Source organism: Crinia signifera, chromosome 2, assembly GCF_055691185.1.
Source record: "Crinia signifera chromosome 2, ASM5569118v1, whole genome shotgun sequence".
Taxonomy (NCBI): Eukaryota; Metazoa; Chordata; class Amphibia; order Anura; family Myobatrachidae; genus Crinia; species Crinia signifera.
In genome coordinates this window covers 66,859,453-66,877,983 of record NC_139218.1, presented here as the reverse complement: position 1 = coordinate 66,877,983, position 18,531 = coordinate 66,859,453, and the positions used below count along the sequence as shown (strand labels likewise).

At 43.1% G+C, this 18,531-nt stretch overlaps 1 protein-coding gene across 1 annotated transcript in view; it reads right to left on the bottom strand.

The window, feature by feature from the left end:
• FOXN1 (forkhead box N1) overlaps nucleotides 1-18,531 on the bottom strand; it is a 49,962-nt gene that overhangs the window by 18,817 nt on the left and 12,614 nt on the right. The window contains exons 4-6 of the mRNA XM_083170685.1: nucleotides 17,475-17,600; nucleotides 6,772-6,899; nucleotides 3,936-4,032 (exon numbers count right to left, since the gene is read on the bottom strand). Of these exons, the coding sequence (XP_083026811.1) occupies nucleotides 3,936-4,032; nucleotides 6,772-6,899; nucleotides 17,475-17,600 (351 nt within the window). The remainder of the gene's footprint in view (nucleotides 1-3,935; nucleotides 4,033-6,771; nucleotides 6,900-17,474; nucleotides 17,601-18,531) is intronic.

The following is an 18,531-nucleotide window of genomic DNA, read 5'->3' as shown; positions in this document are numbered from 1 at the left end:
AACCCCTGGCTGCACCATCTGCCCGCCCGGCTCCCGGCCGCACCGCACCACCTACCTGGCTTCCGAGCATTTTTTTATTAGGGAATTCAGTTGAAAAAAATGCCCTGGGATTGGCTTTCCTTCTTATGCATTACCTTTTACCTAAAGGGCCAAATTCAGAGTTGATTGCAGGGCAAATTTGTTTTCAAAATGGGCTAAATCGTGTGCACTGCTGTTGAGGCAAATGTAACATGTGCCAGAGAACAGTGTCAGTGACAGATCGCTCAGCACACATTGCTGGTGCATCGCTGTGTGCATCGCTGTGTGCTTAACTAGATCTCTCAGCACACTACTCCCGATGCCTTGTTTGTACTGGCCATTACATTTGGGTGAAAACTAAAATCCAAATTGCACTGTAAAAATAAAGCATCCAGTATTTACCCTGCAAAGAAGCAACATAACTCACCCAAATCGAACTCTCTGCACGTTATATTTGCCCCACCTACAGTGCACATGGTGCACAAAAAATTGTCCTGTGATCAGGTCTGAATTTGGCTCTATATACCTAATAATACACAGGGCTGGCGACAGGGGGGGGGGGGTCAAGGGGGGACGAGTGTGACGGGCCCCAGTGATCTGAAGGGTCCCAGAGCTTCCATGCCCTGGTATGACCACCGCCTGTACTAGCTGGCCTGTCAGTGACCCTCGCGGCCCAGCCGTCTACTGTGCACCATCTGTGTGTGGCTGAGTGTGACTCACTCACTGTGTGCCACTGCCATCTACTGTGTGTGTGCCCTGCCACTTGGCGCTCAGAGCCATCTACTCTGTGTGTGCGCACGGCCTGGGGCCACGGACGTACAGCCTGAATGCAGGCTCTGGAGCAATGAAAGGTTCAATAAGGCTCATCTAGAAGAGGGTTGTATGGATTTGGGATTAGGTGGGGGCCCCAGAAATATCATTGTACAGGGCCCCAAGATTTCTGTTGCCGGCCCTGATAATACGTGCTAGAAGCTGGTTTCCCTTTTAAGTATAGAACACTATGGGCCTTATTCTGGTTGGTGCGGCCGGGCCGTACGTGTACGTCCCGGGGTTTTTTATGATCTGCGCATGCGTACATTCGCTAATGCGCAGGTGCGAACACTCCACAACGCTTACGGACGGGGTCTCTACGTGCAAAAAAACCTATACGCGAGTGTACGGGCATTGGGGCGGCATAGGGGCGTGATGAGGGGAGCGGCCGAAATAATGAGGGAAAATGGGCGTAAATATTGGCGTACACGGGGGTGTGCACCAAAAATGAGCGGTGCTACTACCACACGATCGACTAAGGCACCGTTCATTTCGGACACAAAACAGGCGGCCGCCAGCCGCCAGCTCAAACCACCCCTACAGATACCGCATGCCAGCATGCGCCTGGGTTTGCTAATTAACGCTGATTACTACTCAAACACATACACCTGAATGTAATAAGCAATGCTGCAGTCTATTAAGTCCAAACCATGATTTCACTACCTGCAAGCCACACACAGCACTCAAACACATTGGAAGCTTATCTTTCTATACTTCTCTACATTTAAAGGTTTGTTTAATTTAAGGTAAGAATCTTTTTAAGACCTGCTTATATATGCTAAGGTAGCTATTTGCTAAACAGTTAGACACATTCACTACGTGCTTTCATAGACTTTACACAGTAGCACACTCAATCTACACAAGTCGACATGTGTCAACGTGTTCACTCTAATACAAACATAGGTTTTGTATTTATGATACAATAACATAAACCACATCTAACACCTACAAAGGATGTTTCAGCAATGTTTTAAGCACATGCCCACTATTTTGCACATTAATTAATTCAATCAATTAATTAATTGTCAGAATTGTAGTTGAAAGGCAAGATTTGCAGGTCCATATATGTGAAGGGTATGCCAGCGTACACGGACGTACGCTCACTCTCACGAGCGGTGACATAAGCTGAGTTTTCCATTGAAAACAATAGCGACCCGTCCGTGCAAGCTGGCGTACGCTCAGATTTCCGCAAGAAGTCGGCGGGAAGACGGACGAGAGACGTCCGTAAACGGTGGCGTACGCTCAGTTGTACGCCAGTTGTCGGAGTGTAAGGGCTGGTCCGTCCGTGTACGTTGGCGTACGCTCAATTGTACGCCACTCCCCTTCGACGTTGTTTCTGGCCGTACGTATGCGGCTGAGTTGTGGGTGGACTTAACCCCAACGGCCGCGTACGGAGAGCGTACGTTGTTTTGGAACGTACGCACGTTTGGCCGCTATGATCAGAATAACCTCCAAAATGTGTAATTGTTTGTTAAAATGTTATTTCCAGTGTTGGGACTGCAGATAATGTAAACGGAGACCAGAGACAGAATTCACTCACCCAACCCATACATAGGCCCTTATTCTAGTTCACTCGTAAAGGCAAATTCCTTCTCAAATGGACAAAACCATGTGCTCTGCAGGTGGGGCAGATGTAACTTGTACAGAGAGAATTAGATTTGGGTGGGGATTTATTTCTAAAGCTGTGTACACAAGGGGGAGTGATTTCAGCATACATCACTGGCATGATGGTCGCTGAGCGACCATATTGCCAGCGATTGGAGTGTGCACCAGCGATAAATCAACCAGCGACTTCCCCTGGGTGTGGTATAGGGTTCCGACAGTCGGGATCCCCGACATCGGGATTCCAACTGGCAGGACTCAGACAGCATGGGGAGCGCAATAAAGCCCCTTGCGGGCTCACCACGCTGCGGGCATGGTGGCAAGCTATGCTCGCCACCTATTCTATTCTCCCAATATCTGAGCACCCGATTTTTTCATTGTATTGCATCGCATCGCATGCAATATAGTGGCATACAATTCATGCAATGCGATTTTTCATTGTAAAGACCCGATTTTTAATTGTATAGTCACCAATGGGTGATTTCATACCCCCACTATCCAACTACGCATGGAGTCGATTTGATATAGTGTGGCGAGCGCAGCGAGCCACCGAGCTTGAAGTGTGGCAAGCGGACGCAGAATACATGTAAGGTAATCCGTGTCCCCTAGCGGGGCTTGCTGCGCTCGCCACGCTTCGGGCGCGGTTGCTCACTGCGCTCGCCACACTATATAAAATCAACTCCATGCGTAGTTGGATAAAAAAAATCGGGCGCCCAGATAATACACAAGTACCCATGTAATGTTTTGTTCATTTGAGAAGGAATTTGCCTTTACGAGTGAACTATAATAAGGGCCATAGTCTCATGTCAGTCAGAGAAATGTCAAATGCCATGCATCACTTTTATAGTTGTGTCTTTGTCTTTATTCATAATAACAGACATATTCAGCCTTCTATCAAATGGTTTCCACCCCAGATAATTACATGGAATTTTCATTCCCATTAATGGATTGTTAAATGCTGGGATGGATTTTCTGCAAAGAGAATTAATTGCAGTAATAAAAAAAAAATAAAGATACCCCCACCTTCCTTTTTTCTTATGCCTTTGTAGGAATGCTAAAAATTCTCATGGAAGGCTTTCAAAAGACATTCTGTAATGCTCTATGGTTTGCAGTGCATGCTGGGATTATCCTGCTCATCTCTATGTAATACATAATTACATGTAAAATATGCTGTTTTTCACCAAATTAAACAGTGACTTGTTAAGAAGTTAAACTTTTTATACATTTGATAGACAGATGTGTCATACTCTGCATATCTTACTTGTTTGGGATTATTAAGCATCTGCTTTGGGGCAACAAATGTAATTATGACACCTCGCTGACTGGTAATGTTTAATGAAAATAACTAAAGAGAGCCTATTAAAGGATCATGATTGTCAGTCTTCTCTGTGATTTGTACATATACACATTTTGATAAAGGTATTACACTTGTTAACATAGGTTGAGGAAGTCAAGGTAACAGAGTAATGGGAGTCTTACATATATGCAGGCTGTGATTGTCTTACCTTGAAGTAAGGAAAGTGCTCAGTCATAAAGTTGTAGATTTCGCTCACAGGAAGACTGCCAGTTTTACTGTTCTTCAAGGCCATGAATATCAGAATGCTTTTAAAGTAAGCAAATAAAATGTCAGTAAAATAATACCTACAAATCCACTTTTTAGTCAACCAAAAATAATAGTGTAAAGTGTTTTCCTCCATGTACATGCTCTCCAGTAATACAAGGGCCTGATTCAGCTTTTTTTAGCAAAGTAAAAAAGCATGCAAATGGGCAAAACCATGTTGCACTACAATAGGGACAGAGAGAGAGTTAGATTCCAATGGGGTGTGTTGAATCCTAAATTGCTGGGTCAAATAAAAGCTGGCTAGTACCCCTTTCAGACCGCACTTTTTACCCATTATTTTGCCATTTTTTTTACCGTTTTAAAATGGTAATTTGTGCAGTCTGAAAGGTGCAGAGTGAATTTACCGGTTCTATTGAACTGGTATTTCTAAACGGTAATAAAGCAGGGTCGTGTCCGTTTCAGACCTGTTTCTTTTCATCCACTGTTTTCTATGGGTTAAAACGGGTTCAGTGTTGTGAAGGAACAAAAACTGCATTGAAATACCGTTTAAGGACAAAAACTGCACTGAAATACCATCTAAAGACATGCGGTGTGAAAGGGGTTTTAGCTGGCAGACCCGTTTTTAGAAACATTTTAAAATACCTGGTCAAAGCCAGTTTTGCGGTCTGAAAGCAGCATACCATTTCTGGTCTGCATGCAAAAGCAGCCAGTATTTATTCTGCAGATAAACAATATAAATGTATTTGCTCTCCTTGCACAGCAACAAAATTGCTAAATCTGCCTAAAGTAGAGTACATTTAGAGGAAGTTTAAACAAAAAGCACAGTTCCATTTGAACCTCCCGTGATGTGTGACTTCACCTATATTGGGTTAATACTGGTGAAAACTTTTTTTTTGTGTCACAGCTGGATGACTTGTCGCCTACTTAAGCCCAATACACACTAGACGACATCTTTTAGGAACTATTTTCCTTGAATTTCTGGCCAAACGATATAGTACATACACACTAAACGATATAGATAACGATATTGTTCAGTGATGGCATCGGCTCCTGGCTCTGTACATGCAGTCGCTGACAAAATAGTAAAAAATTCAGCTGTGGAGCACATCGTCAACGATACTGTGTGTACACACTGGACAATATTACTAACTATATTGCTTAGAAGTGCCAATATCGTTTGTAATATCGCTTAGTGTGTATGGGCTTAAGGTTCTATAAACCAGTACGGTATATCTTTTAGCCGCATTTACCAACTTGATAAAAATGCTATAGTAATCAAGATGATGATTGTTGGGAATTGTGATGGTTGTAAGGCTACACATTCTGCTGTTACCTGCCCATCGCCCAAAGTTACAATAGTGTGTAATTTGTAGCTAGAATTGTGTCTCTCCATTCATTCATGCAGCTTATAATACTAAGGATCCAGCTTGAAAAGTGATAAAATCAAGAGTGATAAACCACCAGCCAATCAGATCCTCCCTGCCATGTCACAGGCTGTGTTTAAAAAATGACAGGTAGGAGCTGATTGGTTGGTGGTTTATCACTCTCCATTTTATCACTTTTCAAGTGCTTAGTACATCTTGCACTTAGGGGTAGATATGTGAAGCCGTGATAAGGAGGAGAAGTGGCATATGGCAACCAATCAGCTGCTCTGTATAATTTTATATTATGCAAATTATAGATGTTACTTCAGTGCTGATTGGCTGCCTTGAGACACTTCTCCTCTGAGGCACTTCTCCTCCCTTATCACTGCTTCATACAACTACCCCTAAGTACTGCACAATTATTTAAGGCATAATGGCCATATACACTCACTTAGGAGAGAAAACTATTGTAGTTGTCCCCCCCCCCCAAAAAAAACAAAAACAAAAAAACAGCAGACAGTAAAAAATGTTAAGGGAGATTTATGGAAGCTTGGGGAGAGAGAAAGAATCAACAAATCAGCTTCCATCTGTCCGTTTTCAGACTTGGTAAAAATTGTTATATCGCTTTACTTCATCTCTACTTTATCTATCTTTCAAAAATGTTCCTTTATATGTGCAAAATGGTATGTATGTATACAAAATAACAAGCAAATATACATTTATTAAGTTTAGTTTTAAAGGATAAACACAGTAGATCGGTGGAAGCCTCATGCCAGAGACCTTGTACTCTGTTCTCCTCACTTACACCAGAATCTACACCACTGCTGATTCTCACTGTCATCCATATGGTATAAACAGTGCTTTGTGAAGCAGGAGTGAGTTTTCCCAGACTGCTGGGGGTCCTGGGGCTATGCAAATGGTGGAGATTTGTTTAAATGAAATACAGGTTTAAATTATCCTTTAGTACCGCTTTCACACTGCCAAAACGTTTAAAGAACTGTTATTTTTAAACTGTATTTAAAACGGGTATGAGCCTTCACATTGCAGTAGATTACCGTTTTAAATACCGTTTCAGTACCATTCACATCAGTCAACCCGTTTAATCCCCTGAACACGTTTCAAGGCAGGTCACAGGTCTGTAATCTGTTGTTTTTACTAAATACTGTTTCAGAGCCATTCTCACTGCATAAAAAACGTCTCTGAAACGTGTAGGACGCTGCTTTTTAAACGTTTTGAAATACCGGTTATCTTTCCCACTGCAGACTTTTTGAAATGGGAAAAAACGGCAATATACAGTTTAACAAGTGCAGTGTGAAAGGGGTATTACTTAGTTTTTATTTGATATACAATGATAATGTCCATCTAAAAGCTATATGATAGGATCATTACAAATATTTTTCCTCAAATGTTGTGTACCTGTAGGAGTAGATGGGTTTTGGGAAGAGAGGTTGCTGGGACTCCATGCCCGCTTGTGGGGCAATCCTTTGGTAAGGATAATGTGATGTAGAAATGTATGTAACAGGGTAGCTCGCTCCTGTGGAATACTAAGACAAGGAGAGGAGAAAAATATACATTATGCAGTTATATAGGAATATTGTAGCGTTTACTACACATTCACTTACAGAAATGTATAATGACTTTCAGTTTTTGGTCAGTAAAAAAATTGGACAAGTAAAAGTTCTTCTAGAGTTCAAAATCACGTGCGAGCCAGGAATCGTATGACCAATAGGCAGCTCTATGACCAGTCACCGGCCCTATGACCAACTGGCAGTGCCATCACCAGCCAGTAACACTATGACCAGCCACCAGCGCTATGAGCATCCAACAATGCTATGACCAGCCACCAGCCCTATGACCAACTGGCAGTGCCATCACCAGCCAGTAACACTATGACCAGCCACCAGCCCTATGAGCATCCAACAATGCTATGACCAGCCACCAGCCCTATGACCAACTGGCAGTGCCATCACCAGCCAGTAACTAGACCAGCCACTAGCCCTAGGAGCATCCAACAATGCTATGACCAGCCACCAGCCCCATGAAAAGCTGCTATTGCTATGACCATCCGGCAGTACTATGAGCATGACCTAAGAATAAGCCTCACTTTAGCCCAATACTGACATTTTTACATTCTGACATTCTGTCTATGTCGATATATTCCCTATGTTGATACTTATGATGTTGACATTTGAAGCATGTTGACATCATTATTGTTTACATGTTGGGATACACATGAATATCCACATTGTCACTGTCTACAGCAGGGGTCAGGGAACGCTTTTACCTTTTACCCCAAAATATATTTAGATACGCCGACATTACCCCTTTGATTTGAAAGGATGGAAATCATAAAATTGTAATACACCATGAACCCCCAGAAATTGATGATATATCCTGCTAGTACGGTACACAGCCTGGCAGCCATTAATGATGATGATGATTACCATGTATGGGTGTGTGTGGTACAAAATTTGTACCAAATACACAGCCAAACATGGTAATCAAAATGATCAGCTATGGCTGCCAGGTTGTGTGTGGTATAGCCATTGATAATGTGACGTCCAGGCAACTATTAGTGTCAGTATTTCAAGATGCTGTAGTGACAGTCTGTGCAAATTGTTTTCCCTAGACTAGAGATGGGTATACCTTGACCTATAACCAGGCAAAGAAACTCAGCGCCGCAGCTGCAGTACAGACTGCGCACTGCCGAGATGGCACAGCAATTAGTCGACTCTACTGAAGAAGTGGGCGGACTTGGAGGCGGGGCCCGGGGCATCACACAGGGAAGCTTGTTATACTACAGTCCTTGTACACTACAGTACTGTAACACACAGCCGGGCATGCATATAGAATCTATATATATAGATTCTATATGCAATGAAATTAAATTCCTGTAGCTAAGGGACGGTCACGCTGCCGAGACACAGCCGGGCATGCATATAGATTCATATGATATTCATATAATTTACCCCTGTTCTCTGACCACTGGTGTACAGTATGCCGGCATACTCAGCTGAATGCCAGGATTGCTCCTAACATAGCCGTAGCCAGGGACGGACTGGCACTTCTGGCAAATGCCAGAGGGGCCAATAACCAGGTGGGCCGATTTCTTTTTGCAAGGTGGAAGCTCTGCCTCCCGGTCGGTACACAGAAAGAGCCGCTGGACTCACAGGGGGTCCGGCTGTTCTCTCTGTGTGCTGATGAGGTCCAGGAGAGAGGTGGCATCACACGCCACTTTTTCCTATCTCCTGCAAGCCGGGAGAGGCAGCGCACGCATGCATGGTCCATGTGTGTGCACCAGGCGTGTACACGCGTGTTGCAAAGGTCACGTGGGTGCACACATGCCAGGGCTGATTCGGCAACCCAGTCCGTCGTTGGCTGTATTCTGCATAAGAAAACTGATACTCTACAGGGAAAGGCCAGGATGTTAATCGCATCCCATCTACAGACAATTTGACAAATATATTGACATAGACAAGCAAGAGCTGCTTAAAGTGTATTCTGTCATGAACAATTAAGGATTAGAGAGGTATTACCACTCCATATTCCTGGTACTCCTGTAACGTCCAAATCTCCATCTGTCAATTAATATAGCATATGTACCTTATAGTATATATATAAATCCTTCATGCTATGCTTTGTTATTAATCCTAGTTTAATTCACATGCAGTAAGTCAGTATTGATGGTTGTTTGCCCAAGCTGCTTTATGTGCATATTTATGTATTCAGTCCCTGGTTAATGTTGAGTCCGCTATTTTGTCTTGGTTTGTTATTATATTGCCTTTGTGTAATATTTTACTCAATTCTAATAAATGACAATAAATCCGCAACAACTGATTTATGCCTGTTTTTTGGACAAGTCATTTTTAATTGAGATGCCACTAGCACTGTCCTTATTTATATATTTTTTTAGTAGTAGTTTTGGAATTTTTAGTTTTAACCTGCTGGTGCACATAACTATGGGCCTTATTCTAGTTCACTCTTAGAGGCAAATTCTGAAATGGACAAAATCATGTGCACTGCAGGTGGGGCAGATGTAACATGTGCAGAGAGAATTAGTTATGGGTGGGGTTTTTCTTCAAAGTGAGATCTATATTGCAGTGTAAAAATAAAGCAGTCAGTATTTCCCCTGCACAGAAACAAAATAACTCACCCAAAATATAATACTCTCTGCACCTGTTACATCTTCCCCCCTGCAGTTCACATGGTTTTGTCCATCTGAGAAGGAATTTGCCTCTAAGAGTGAACTAGAATAAGGCCCTATATTGTCAAACATTAAAGCATTGTGATCTCATGTAAGTCATTGATGCTTATTGAAATATGATGTATTGTCACGAGCATCAGGTTAACCTAAAGAAGGGCTAATCGCTTTACCGAAGTTCCCCTGTACACAATTCTTACACTGCAGAGGCTGACATAGGAACATTAATCAAAAGTCGTTTAACAAATTATGTTTTGCTTTATTTTAACAGCTTATACATTTTTTATAGTAATATAATATTTATGTTTGGTTACAGGTTGTTGCATTTTATTTTACTTCGGAATTGTAATGCTGTGTACACACAATGAGATTTGACATTAGATTTTGACTATATAGTCAAAATCGCATGCAGATCGTATGCAGATCATATGCAGATCGCACAGGTTTTTTACCTTGCGATCCCAATGCGGGACAGCACAAATCGAAACCCAGATAGACATGGCAGCAATGGCTATATAGTGCAAATCTAATGCAGATTGTATGAATTGTATGTAAATAGTACAGAGTTAGCAAAGATTGCATAGCACTCAAATCTTACATCGAATAGCAAGTGAATCTCACCGTGTGTAATAGAATTTTGCAAAGCGTCCCATTTAGGGGCTTGTCATGTTCCACCCAATGGGCGTGTCTAGTTCCATATATGGAGAGATTGTGAAAAGAGATTGTGAACGTGGCACCTAGAAGCTCGAGTGTGTAATTTAAAATTACTTATATCCAAATGTAGATGATCCACAAAGCAGTTAGCAAGAGTTACTATGCTTGATAAAGTGCTGGGAAATGGTGCTGATGATTCAATGTAAATGCAACTATGATGTACACACCATAAAACCATTGTTTCCACAATAATGACGCGATGTGATGGATACATTAGCACAGTCTTATGCAGGGTACACACGGTGAGATTTCCACTATTTTCCTATTTGATTTTGCTTGTAGAAGCAGAATCTAATGTGAATCGAATCGGAATTGAATGGGCATCGAACGTTTTTTTTTTTCCATATTTGATTCGATTCCGATGTGCTGACACATTTAGTGGAAATCGAAAAAAAAATTGTCTTGCCATGCAAGCCCATATAGTAGAAAATGAATCGAAAGCGAATCGAATGCCAAATCAAATCGAACTGAATGCCACATCTAATGCTGCCCATACCCTTGTATGCAATCATTGCTGCATGCAATCATTCCTTGTCGACCACATCTGGCCACATAGAAACGATTGTATGCATTTTTAAGGGCTCATTCGATGCGATGCATAGGCCTGCCATCAAATGTCACATCGATAGATAGTATGTGCTGCACATAATATCTATTGGATTGCAGGATCGACCAAATGTGGTTTTTAACTACATGCGATTGCTCGAATGTAATCCGTGGGTGGGGGGCCGAGAATGCTTTTGGCATCATGGGGTTTGGTGAGAGGTGGCCAGAGGGACTGCTTGCAGCATGGAAGAGTGTGGGCAGAGGGTGGTGGAGTTGCATAGCTGCATAGCACTAGACGTAGCTCTAGCGGGCGGCGGAGGTCAGCAGTGTCGGCAGAATTGTTTAAAATACTGGGCAGCCCTCTGATTGGCTGAGCTCTCACAGCCACTAAGGGGGCCGTCCAGTGTTTTACATTTTTTTCAAATTCTGCCACCACACTGACCCCGGCCACACGCTAGCATTACCTCTAGAGCTGCGCTACCCCACCACCCTCTAAATACTAGGTGGGGATTTAGAAATATGGGATTTCTATTTCAAATGGGATGTTTCTATGGGCAACCAATCAGAATCTACTTCTTATTAATTTAGCACCTTCTAGAATATAATATAAAGCATAATATAAAGCATCTGATTGGTTAACCAAATCAACAACCAATCTGAAATAGAACTTCCTTCTTAGTAAATTTCCCCCTAGGTAAGGGGTGCATTCATTACTTTTGCATCACTTTTTGTATATAGCTATGGCTTCTTACCACTAACATTTATTAACACTTTGGTTTTCTCACTTGTGTGCTGCTCTGGGCTTTCTGGCTTACTCTGATTTTTGGGGTACCGTACCTAGATAATGCAATAGGGATCCCCAATACTAAGAGCAGCATTGATGATTTGCTTGGGGGCTTTCCCATATATTTGCAAATATATGTAACTAAGATCTCTAAATTCTTTTAAATCTGGTTACTCGTATAATTAATGCTGTATTCACACCGCAAAACCTGCTTAGACCCGGTATTTAAAATGTTTGTTAAAACGGGTCAGGGCAAGTTAAACCCCTTTCACACCTCATGTAAATACCAGGTCTAAAGCAGGTTCGGGGTGTGAAAGCAGCATGATGAGAGGCAGAGGCAGGGAGGAGATAATCCAGGGACTGGAAGGGTAAGGCTAGGGTAGGGGGTCTGAACGGCCCAGTGCAGTGCATATTTAATGAGTGGGACCGCTCATTACATATGCGCATATGTAATGAGCGGTCCCGCTTATTAATAGTACACTGCGTTGGTTCCAGCAGGACCAATAGTGCTCACTGCTGCCTGACTACCGTTTCAGGCCCGTTCAGACAGCAAAAAAACGGGTCTGAAATGGGTAGGACCCTGCTTTTATACCAGTTATTTTAAAATGGTAAATTCACTCTGGACCTTTCAGACTGCACAGATTACCGTTTTAAAACGGTTAAAAATCGGCAAAATACCGTTATTTTAGTGTGGTCTGAAAGGGGCATCAGTGTGCTGGCGGGAAACAAAGTGTCTTTTCTAGCTCTATAACTGTGCTTACTAGGAACATACTAACAAATATAAAACACGTAACAATGAATCACCTTACATATTTATTGGCTTATAAATGTTCTCATTCGATCACAAATCAAGGGAAGAGGCTGTACAGACGTGAACGCACATGTAAAACTTCTTAAAATAGCAATCACAAGGAACACTTATTATCTTGTGCCAAACACATGTAATAAGTAATTTATTGTGTTTGATTGGAACACATTTAATTGTATTTTATATACACATCCCTACAGTTCAGATTACTGGAGCAAAAAGAAAAATCCTTAATAAACCTGAAGCCATTTGAAATTAAAATGTGTTAAAACTTTAATGTACGAGGGTGGTTCAATAAGTAAGAGAACACGTGTAATGTTCTTTAGTTCACTGTCATATCACGCCAGGCCAGAGCAGGTAGACCACTGCTTCCCCCAAGGGCGCCAACAACTCTGCAGGGCCTTGGTAAAATGATGAGGCGTGGGCCGTGGCAAGTGAGAGGGGGCATGGTCATAAAATAAATACCTAGTGTTTTGCATGTCCTCATCCTCTGTGTACATAGACCCCCATTATAAAATGACTTCCCAACCCCCATCAAAAAAGGCCTCCCCAGTGGAAAAAAATCCCCAGCATTATCAAGCCCCACCCCCAATAGTAATAGATCCCAGTGTCCCAGCCACCACCCTCATCCAGTATCAATGGGTTACCACTGATTAGTGCCCCCCTCCCCAAGTGTCACTATGCATTTTATGTATTATTTTAAATATATATAGCCTTTCCTCCAGTCCAAAAAGCCTTTTTGTTGGGCAGCAACCTCACCGCCCTACCCACCCCAGTGCCAAATTGATCCATGTTACCCCCAACATAGTCCCGCCCTATCACTTTATTGTAGGGATGGCCATTATTGCCTTTGCCATCGATGGTTGCCATCAATGGTAAAAGTGCAACTGGCTAACGATAGTGGATGACCATCAATGTTTTTACATATCGATGGTCATCCATTTTCTTTGATTGATTGGCCTATGGACCAATCAAAATATGGGGGCAGGGTTTCCTGAGTGTTGGGGGCGGAGCTATGCTCCGTGTTCTGGTCCCTTGGGGAAAACAGCAAAACAAAACTATTTGTCTAAGCTTGACATCAATGGTGGGAAACCATCTGGTTCTCCCCTATCAATAGCAAAACTATTTGACATCGGCTATAAACCATCGATTTGTAGTTCCCCTCCCAGCATGTTTATTTGCAGCGGATGTGCCCAGTAGTGCCGATCGCAATGCAATCTGTGGCCTAATTTTAGGAGTGATGTCGATGGTCACAGACTGCCGCCCCACTCTCAGGGGTCGGCTGCAGCAGGAGAAAGTCCATTCTGCACAAGCTGTCCTTTATTGCAGATGGGGGCGGATGTGATATGATTAAGCCAGAAGACAGACTTTTGGCTGCAGTTGAAACACATATATTAGTGCTAGACGTATTCTACGTTGCCTGCAGCTCTACATCACTAATATATATATATATATATATATATAATATATATATATATATATATATATATATATATAAATACATATATATATTTATATATATATATATATATATATATATATATATATATATACAGTATACACCAGATTTATGGCAGAAGTGTTAAAGCAAAGAAAAGTGACTTTATATTAATAAATTAGACAAGTTGCTTAACCCTATGTGTTTGCAATACAATAATGGTTCTGATTCAGACCTACTCGCTGGGCTGCAAGTGTTCAGAGCCCAGCGAACAGGTGGCTGCCACCCCGCCGAACGCACGTTCCCCGCACTTCCCCGCCTCTGTGCATGGCTGCGAATGCATACACAGCCGTGCACACAGGGGGGTAGCACTGGGCACCATCTAATGATTTTCCCCTTGCTCACAATGCTGACTAAGCCAGGACTCACTCGGAGTTGCACAGGCCGTGGGGAGAAGGAATCCACTGATGACGTCAGAGGTCCTCCCTCCCGACGGCTGGGGAACACCCGCATCTTCAGGGGTACGCCCAGAAAACACCGGTGGCACACCCCAAAACGCCTGCAGGGTGTCAATCACCATGCGAGCAGCGAGCGGAGGCTAGCCTTTGCTTGCTGCCTTAAGGCGGACGAATCATGCATGCGCACAGTGTACCGTGCACATGCGCGGTCATCCGATAATCACTCGGGATGCGAATTCACAGTTCAGTGCGTGGGTCTGAATTGGCCCAAATGTCTTGAGGTGTTGTGTCAAAGGTGTTCCCAAGCATTTTAGGGGAGGGTATGTGATGCCGATCACACCCTGACTGGTCCTAGAAACCTCTAGGTCAGTGGTCAGGGAACTCGGTCCTCATTACCCCACACAGTGCATGTTTTGCTGGTAACCCAGCAGGTGCACAGGTGTACTAATTACTCACAGACACATTTTATAAGGTCTGAAGGTGGAGTTAATTAGCTCACTTGTGATTCTGTGAGGAGACCTGCAAAACATTCACTGCGTGGGGTAATGAGGACCGAGTTCCCTGACCACTGCTCTAGGTGCATACCCTAATGTAATGGGCTGCTAATGCTATAGTCCAGGGATCCCGACAGACCTTAACCCGGGCCAGACCTGCCTCCCATTCTGCCTCCCAGTAGTAAGGTATGACAAGCTTAACGTGTAACGTGTGACTGAGTATAATGCATAATGACATGTACAGTATGTGTGTATTGTTTGGTATGTATGTGCATTATGAAAATGTATATTTTATTGCAATGAAACAGATGTACATCTAACTCTGAGGCTCTAAGTGTGGATTACAGTCATTCTAGTTCTGCCATAGTTAAAGATGATCGTCTTTGTTTTTGCTGTTGGAATAATCTGGTGCTACTTCCATTAATTAACATCTAATTAGTTCTGTCTGTTCCATCTGTTGCAACTAAAACAGCGTGTTTCACTGTTAGTACCTAAATATACACTAATATGCTATACACCTTGCAACGTGGCAACTGTACACTACATGTAAGAAATGGCCCCAGGGGATGTTAGGAGGGATGGATGAGTGACAGCTTGTCAGATTGCCAGTCTGCAGGTGGATAGGGATTGGTAACAACAGATGAGCATGCCGAAGCTCGTCCATGTTATTCTTCAGCCTGAGGCTTTTTTGTCTTCTACAGTTTCAGTATGAAGACTGTAATTATGCCAGTGTGCCTGTGTAAAGCTGGCACCTGACTGTAGAAAGGGCGGTGACCTTTCTTCTTTTTAGAATTATGAAATATGATTTTAGCAATGTTAACTTCAGGACACCTACAATGATGAACGTTGCTCCTGGAACAAGAACACGGTAGGCAGGGAGAAGATTGATATAAACAACCAGCTATTATAACAAATACTAATGTACCCAGCATAAATTATAACCGGGCCTCACCCAGCATACATGTCCTGGATATTCAAAATATCACAGTGAGCAAAGTAAAGTTTAATTATGTACAGAAATGATGAGACAAATGTGACTGAGCTAAAAGTATTGATCTTTAGTTTTTAGTGATACCCGGTGGCCATACCCAGGATTGGTAGGAAGTTTATCATGAGGTTTAACCAGGTGAAAATCTTCCTAAATACTACTGAACCCAGCCAGACTACCTCTAGGAGTAGGTGGAGGGTACCCTGTCATAAAAGAATGTGAAAGCAATTTTTGCAGGGACACTGATCTGTTTCAATCTTACTTGATATGGAGAGAGGGACCTGTGAAGACAGAGCTTGGAGGTAGGAGCAGATAGGGACTGGGGGTGAGGTGGAGAGTTTGTGGGCTAAAAAATGTCACAGTTCAAAATGAAAGTACATTGCAGAAGTCGTCTTTTTTGACAGGCTTATAACTAGTGTAATTATAATGAAGCAGTTTGCTGTATATCACCTTACATTAAGCAGGCTAAGGACATTGCTCTCAGTGGGATTCGGTACCTAGAGACCCCTCCCGGCTGCCGATGTATTGTGCAGTGAGGTTCTGATTTTTGTGTAGTCCAGAGCCTAGCGGCAGTGTGTCTGTGGCTCCCTCTGTGCAGTGAATGGGGAGATGTTTGTGCCTGCAATGTCTGCATATGGCAGAGTGGGGGGTTAAGGGGGATGAATATGACTGACATGTCTGCCTAGGGGGGCCGTTCTGTAGATGGGGGGACTGTGCTGACTATCTACGTGGGGCTGTTCTGTCTATGGGGGGGCTATACTGAACATCTATGGGGGAGGGCTGTGATGACTATCTACAGAGGGGCTGTTCTGTCTATGGGGAGCTGTGCTGTCTATGAGGGGACTGTGCTTATTATCTACATGGGGCTGTTCTGTCTATGGGGGGCTATGCTGAACATCTATGGGGGAGGGCTGTGATGACTATCTACAGAGGGGATGTTCCGTATATGGGGAGCTGTGCTGTCTAAGGGGGGGGCTGTGCTGACTATCTACATGGGGCTGTTCTGTTCATTGGGGGGCTATGCTGAACATCTATGGGGGAGGACTGCGCTGACTATCTACAGAGGGGCTGTTCTGTCTATGGGCAGCTATGCTGACTATGGGGGCTGTGCTGCCTATGTATGACTATGATGGCTCTGCTGACTATGCAGGGCTGTGCTTTCTATGGGCAGCTATGCTGACTATGGTGGGCTTTGCTATCTATCTATGGGGGGCTATGCTGACTATGCAGGGGGCTGTATTTTCTATAGGGGCCGTTCTATCTATGGGGTTACTATGCCAACTATGGGGGGTTGTGCGGTCTATCTATGGGGGGACTGTGCTGACTATCTATGGGGGGAGGGTGTGCTGGCTATCTGCGGGGGACAGTTTTCATCGGATCTTTAACCGATTATTTGCAACCCCTTTTAGAATTCCTGCATTTGACACTGGGTGTGTTAAAACTGAAATCTAAATTGCAGTGTAAAAATAAAGCAGCCAGTATTACCCTGTGCAGTGAAAATGGTTTTGCAATTTGAGAAAAAAAGAAGCTTTGCAATCAGGTTTGAATAACCCCCAGTATTTGAATAAACACCATACACCCGCTTTGTAGAAAGCAAGTTCATATATATTTAGTCCAAGCAATTCTGCAGTGACATACAGTATATACAGTCAACATAAGAGCCAGGTGGGTTTACATGTTGGACTTACCTGGGGAAATGTCTGTGGGGCACAGTAGATCTGCTGCGTGGGTGACTGAGACCAATACATCCTTTGCTCTTTTTCTTGTTGTCGCATTACCAGTGATTGTGGCTTCAGCTTTCCATCTGACCCCAACTACAGTGAGGAAGGACAGGTGATTAGGTGTATTACTAATCACTATTTCTATACTGTATTATTGTGTGTGTGTAGGACAGGATTCTGTTATTGACGCTTAAACTGCTCCAACAATATGGCTGCTTCTGCTGTGTATAGGACATACAGTAGAATGCCTCCCTTATATGGCCGAACAGTGTTCCCTAATTTGATTAAACATTTTTATTTCTATAGGTAAAAGAGGTGTGGATCAAAGTCAATAGGTCGACCCTAAAAGGTTAACAGGCATAAGGTCGAAATGGACAATAGGTCGACATGGAAAATAAGTACCATAGATCTTACTGTACATTATGTCCCACACTAAGTACAGTAGATAAATAAGTGTTAGGTCTTTTATATCTACAGGTATACAATCAAAAGGTTGACAATTAGTGGGCGATGGTGTCAAAAGGTCAACAGGTCAAAAGGTCAACAGTCAAAGGGTCGACATGGTCAAAAGGTCAACATTGAAAGGTTGACAAAGGTCGATATGAGTTTTTAATCTGATTTTTTGGGTCTGTTTAAATGCCCGACAGACAGGATCCCGACTGACAGGGGCTATTCTCCCTTGTGGGGGTCCACGACCCCCATAGAGGGCGAATAGAACCTGTGGCAGGTGAAGCGAGCCCGCAAGGGGCTACTTTACGCTTGCCCCCCTGTTGGAGCACCGTCAGTCGGGATTCATGTTGGGATACTGGCTGTCGGGATCCTGATTGTTGTACCTCCATAGCACACCTGTTGACAAAGGTTGGCATGGACACAGTATAGGTGAACTGCATCCCCTCACATGTCTTGCTGCACTCGCCATGCTTCGGGCACGCTATTATAATCTAACTCTATGCCTATGTAGATGGTAAAGTATGAACAATTCAGTTTAATAAAATCATTTAAATTGCATGATTTGTGGAGAAGC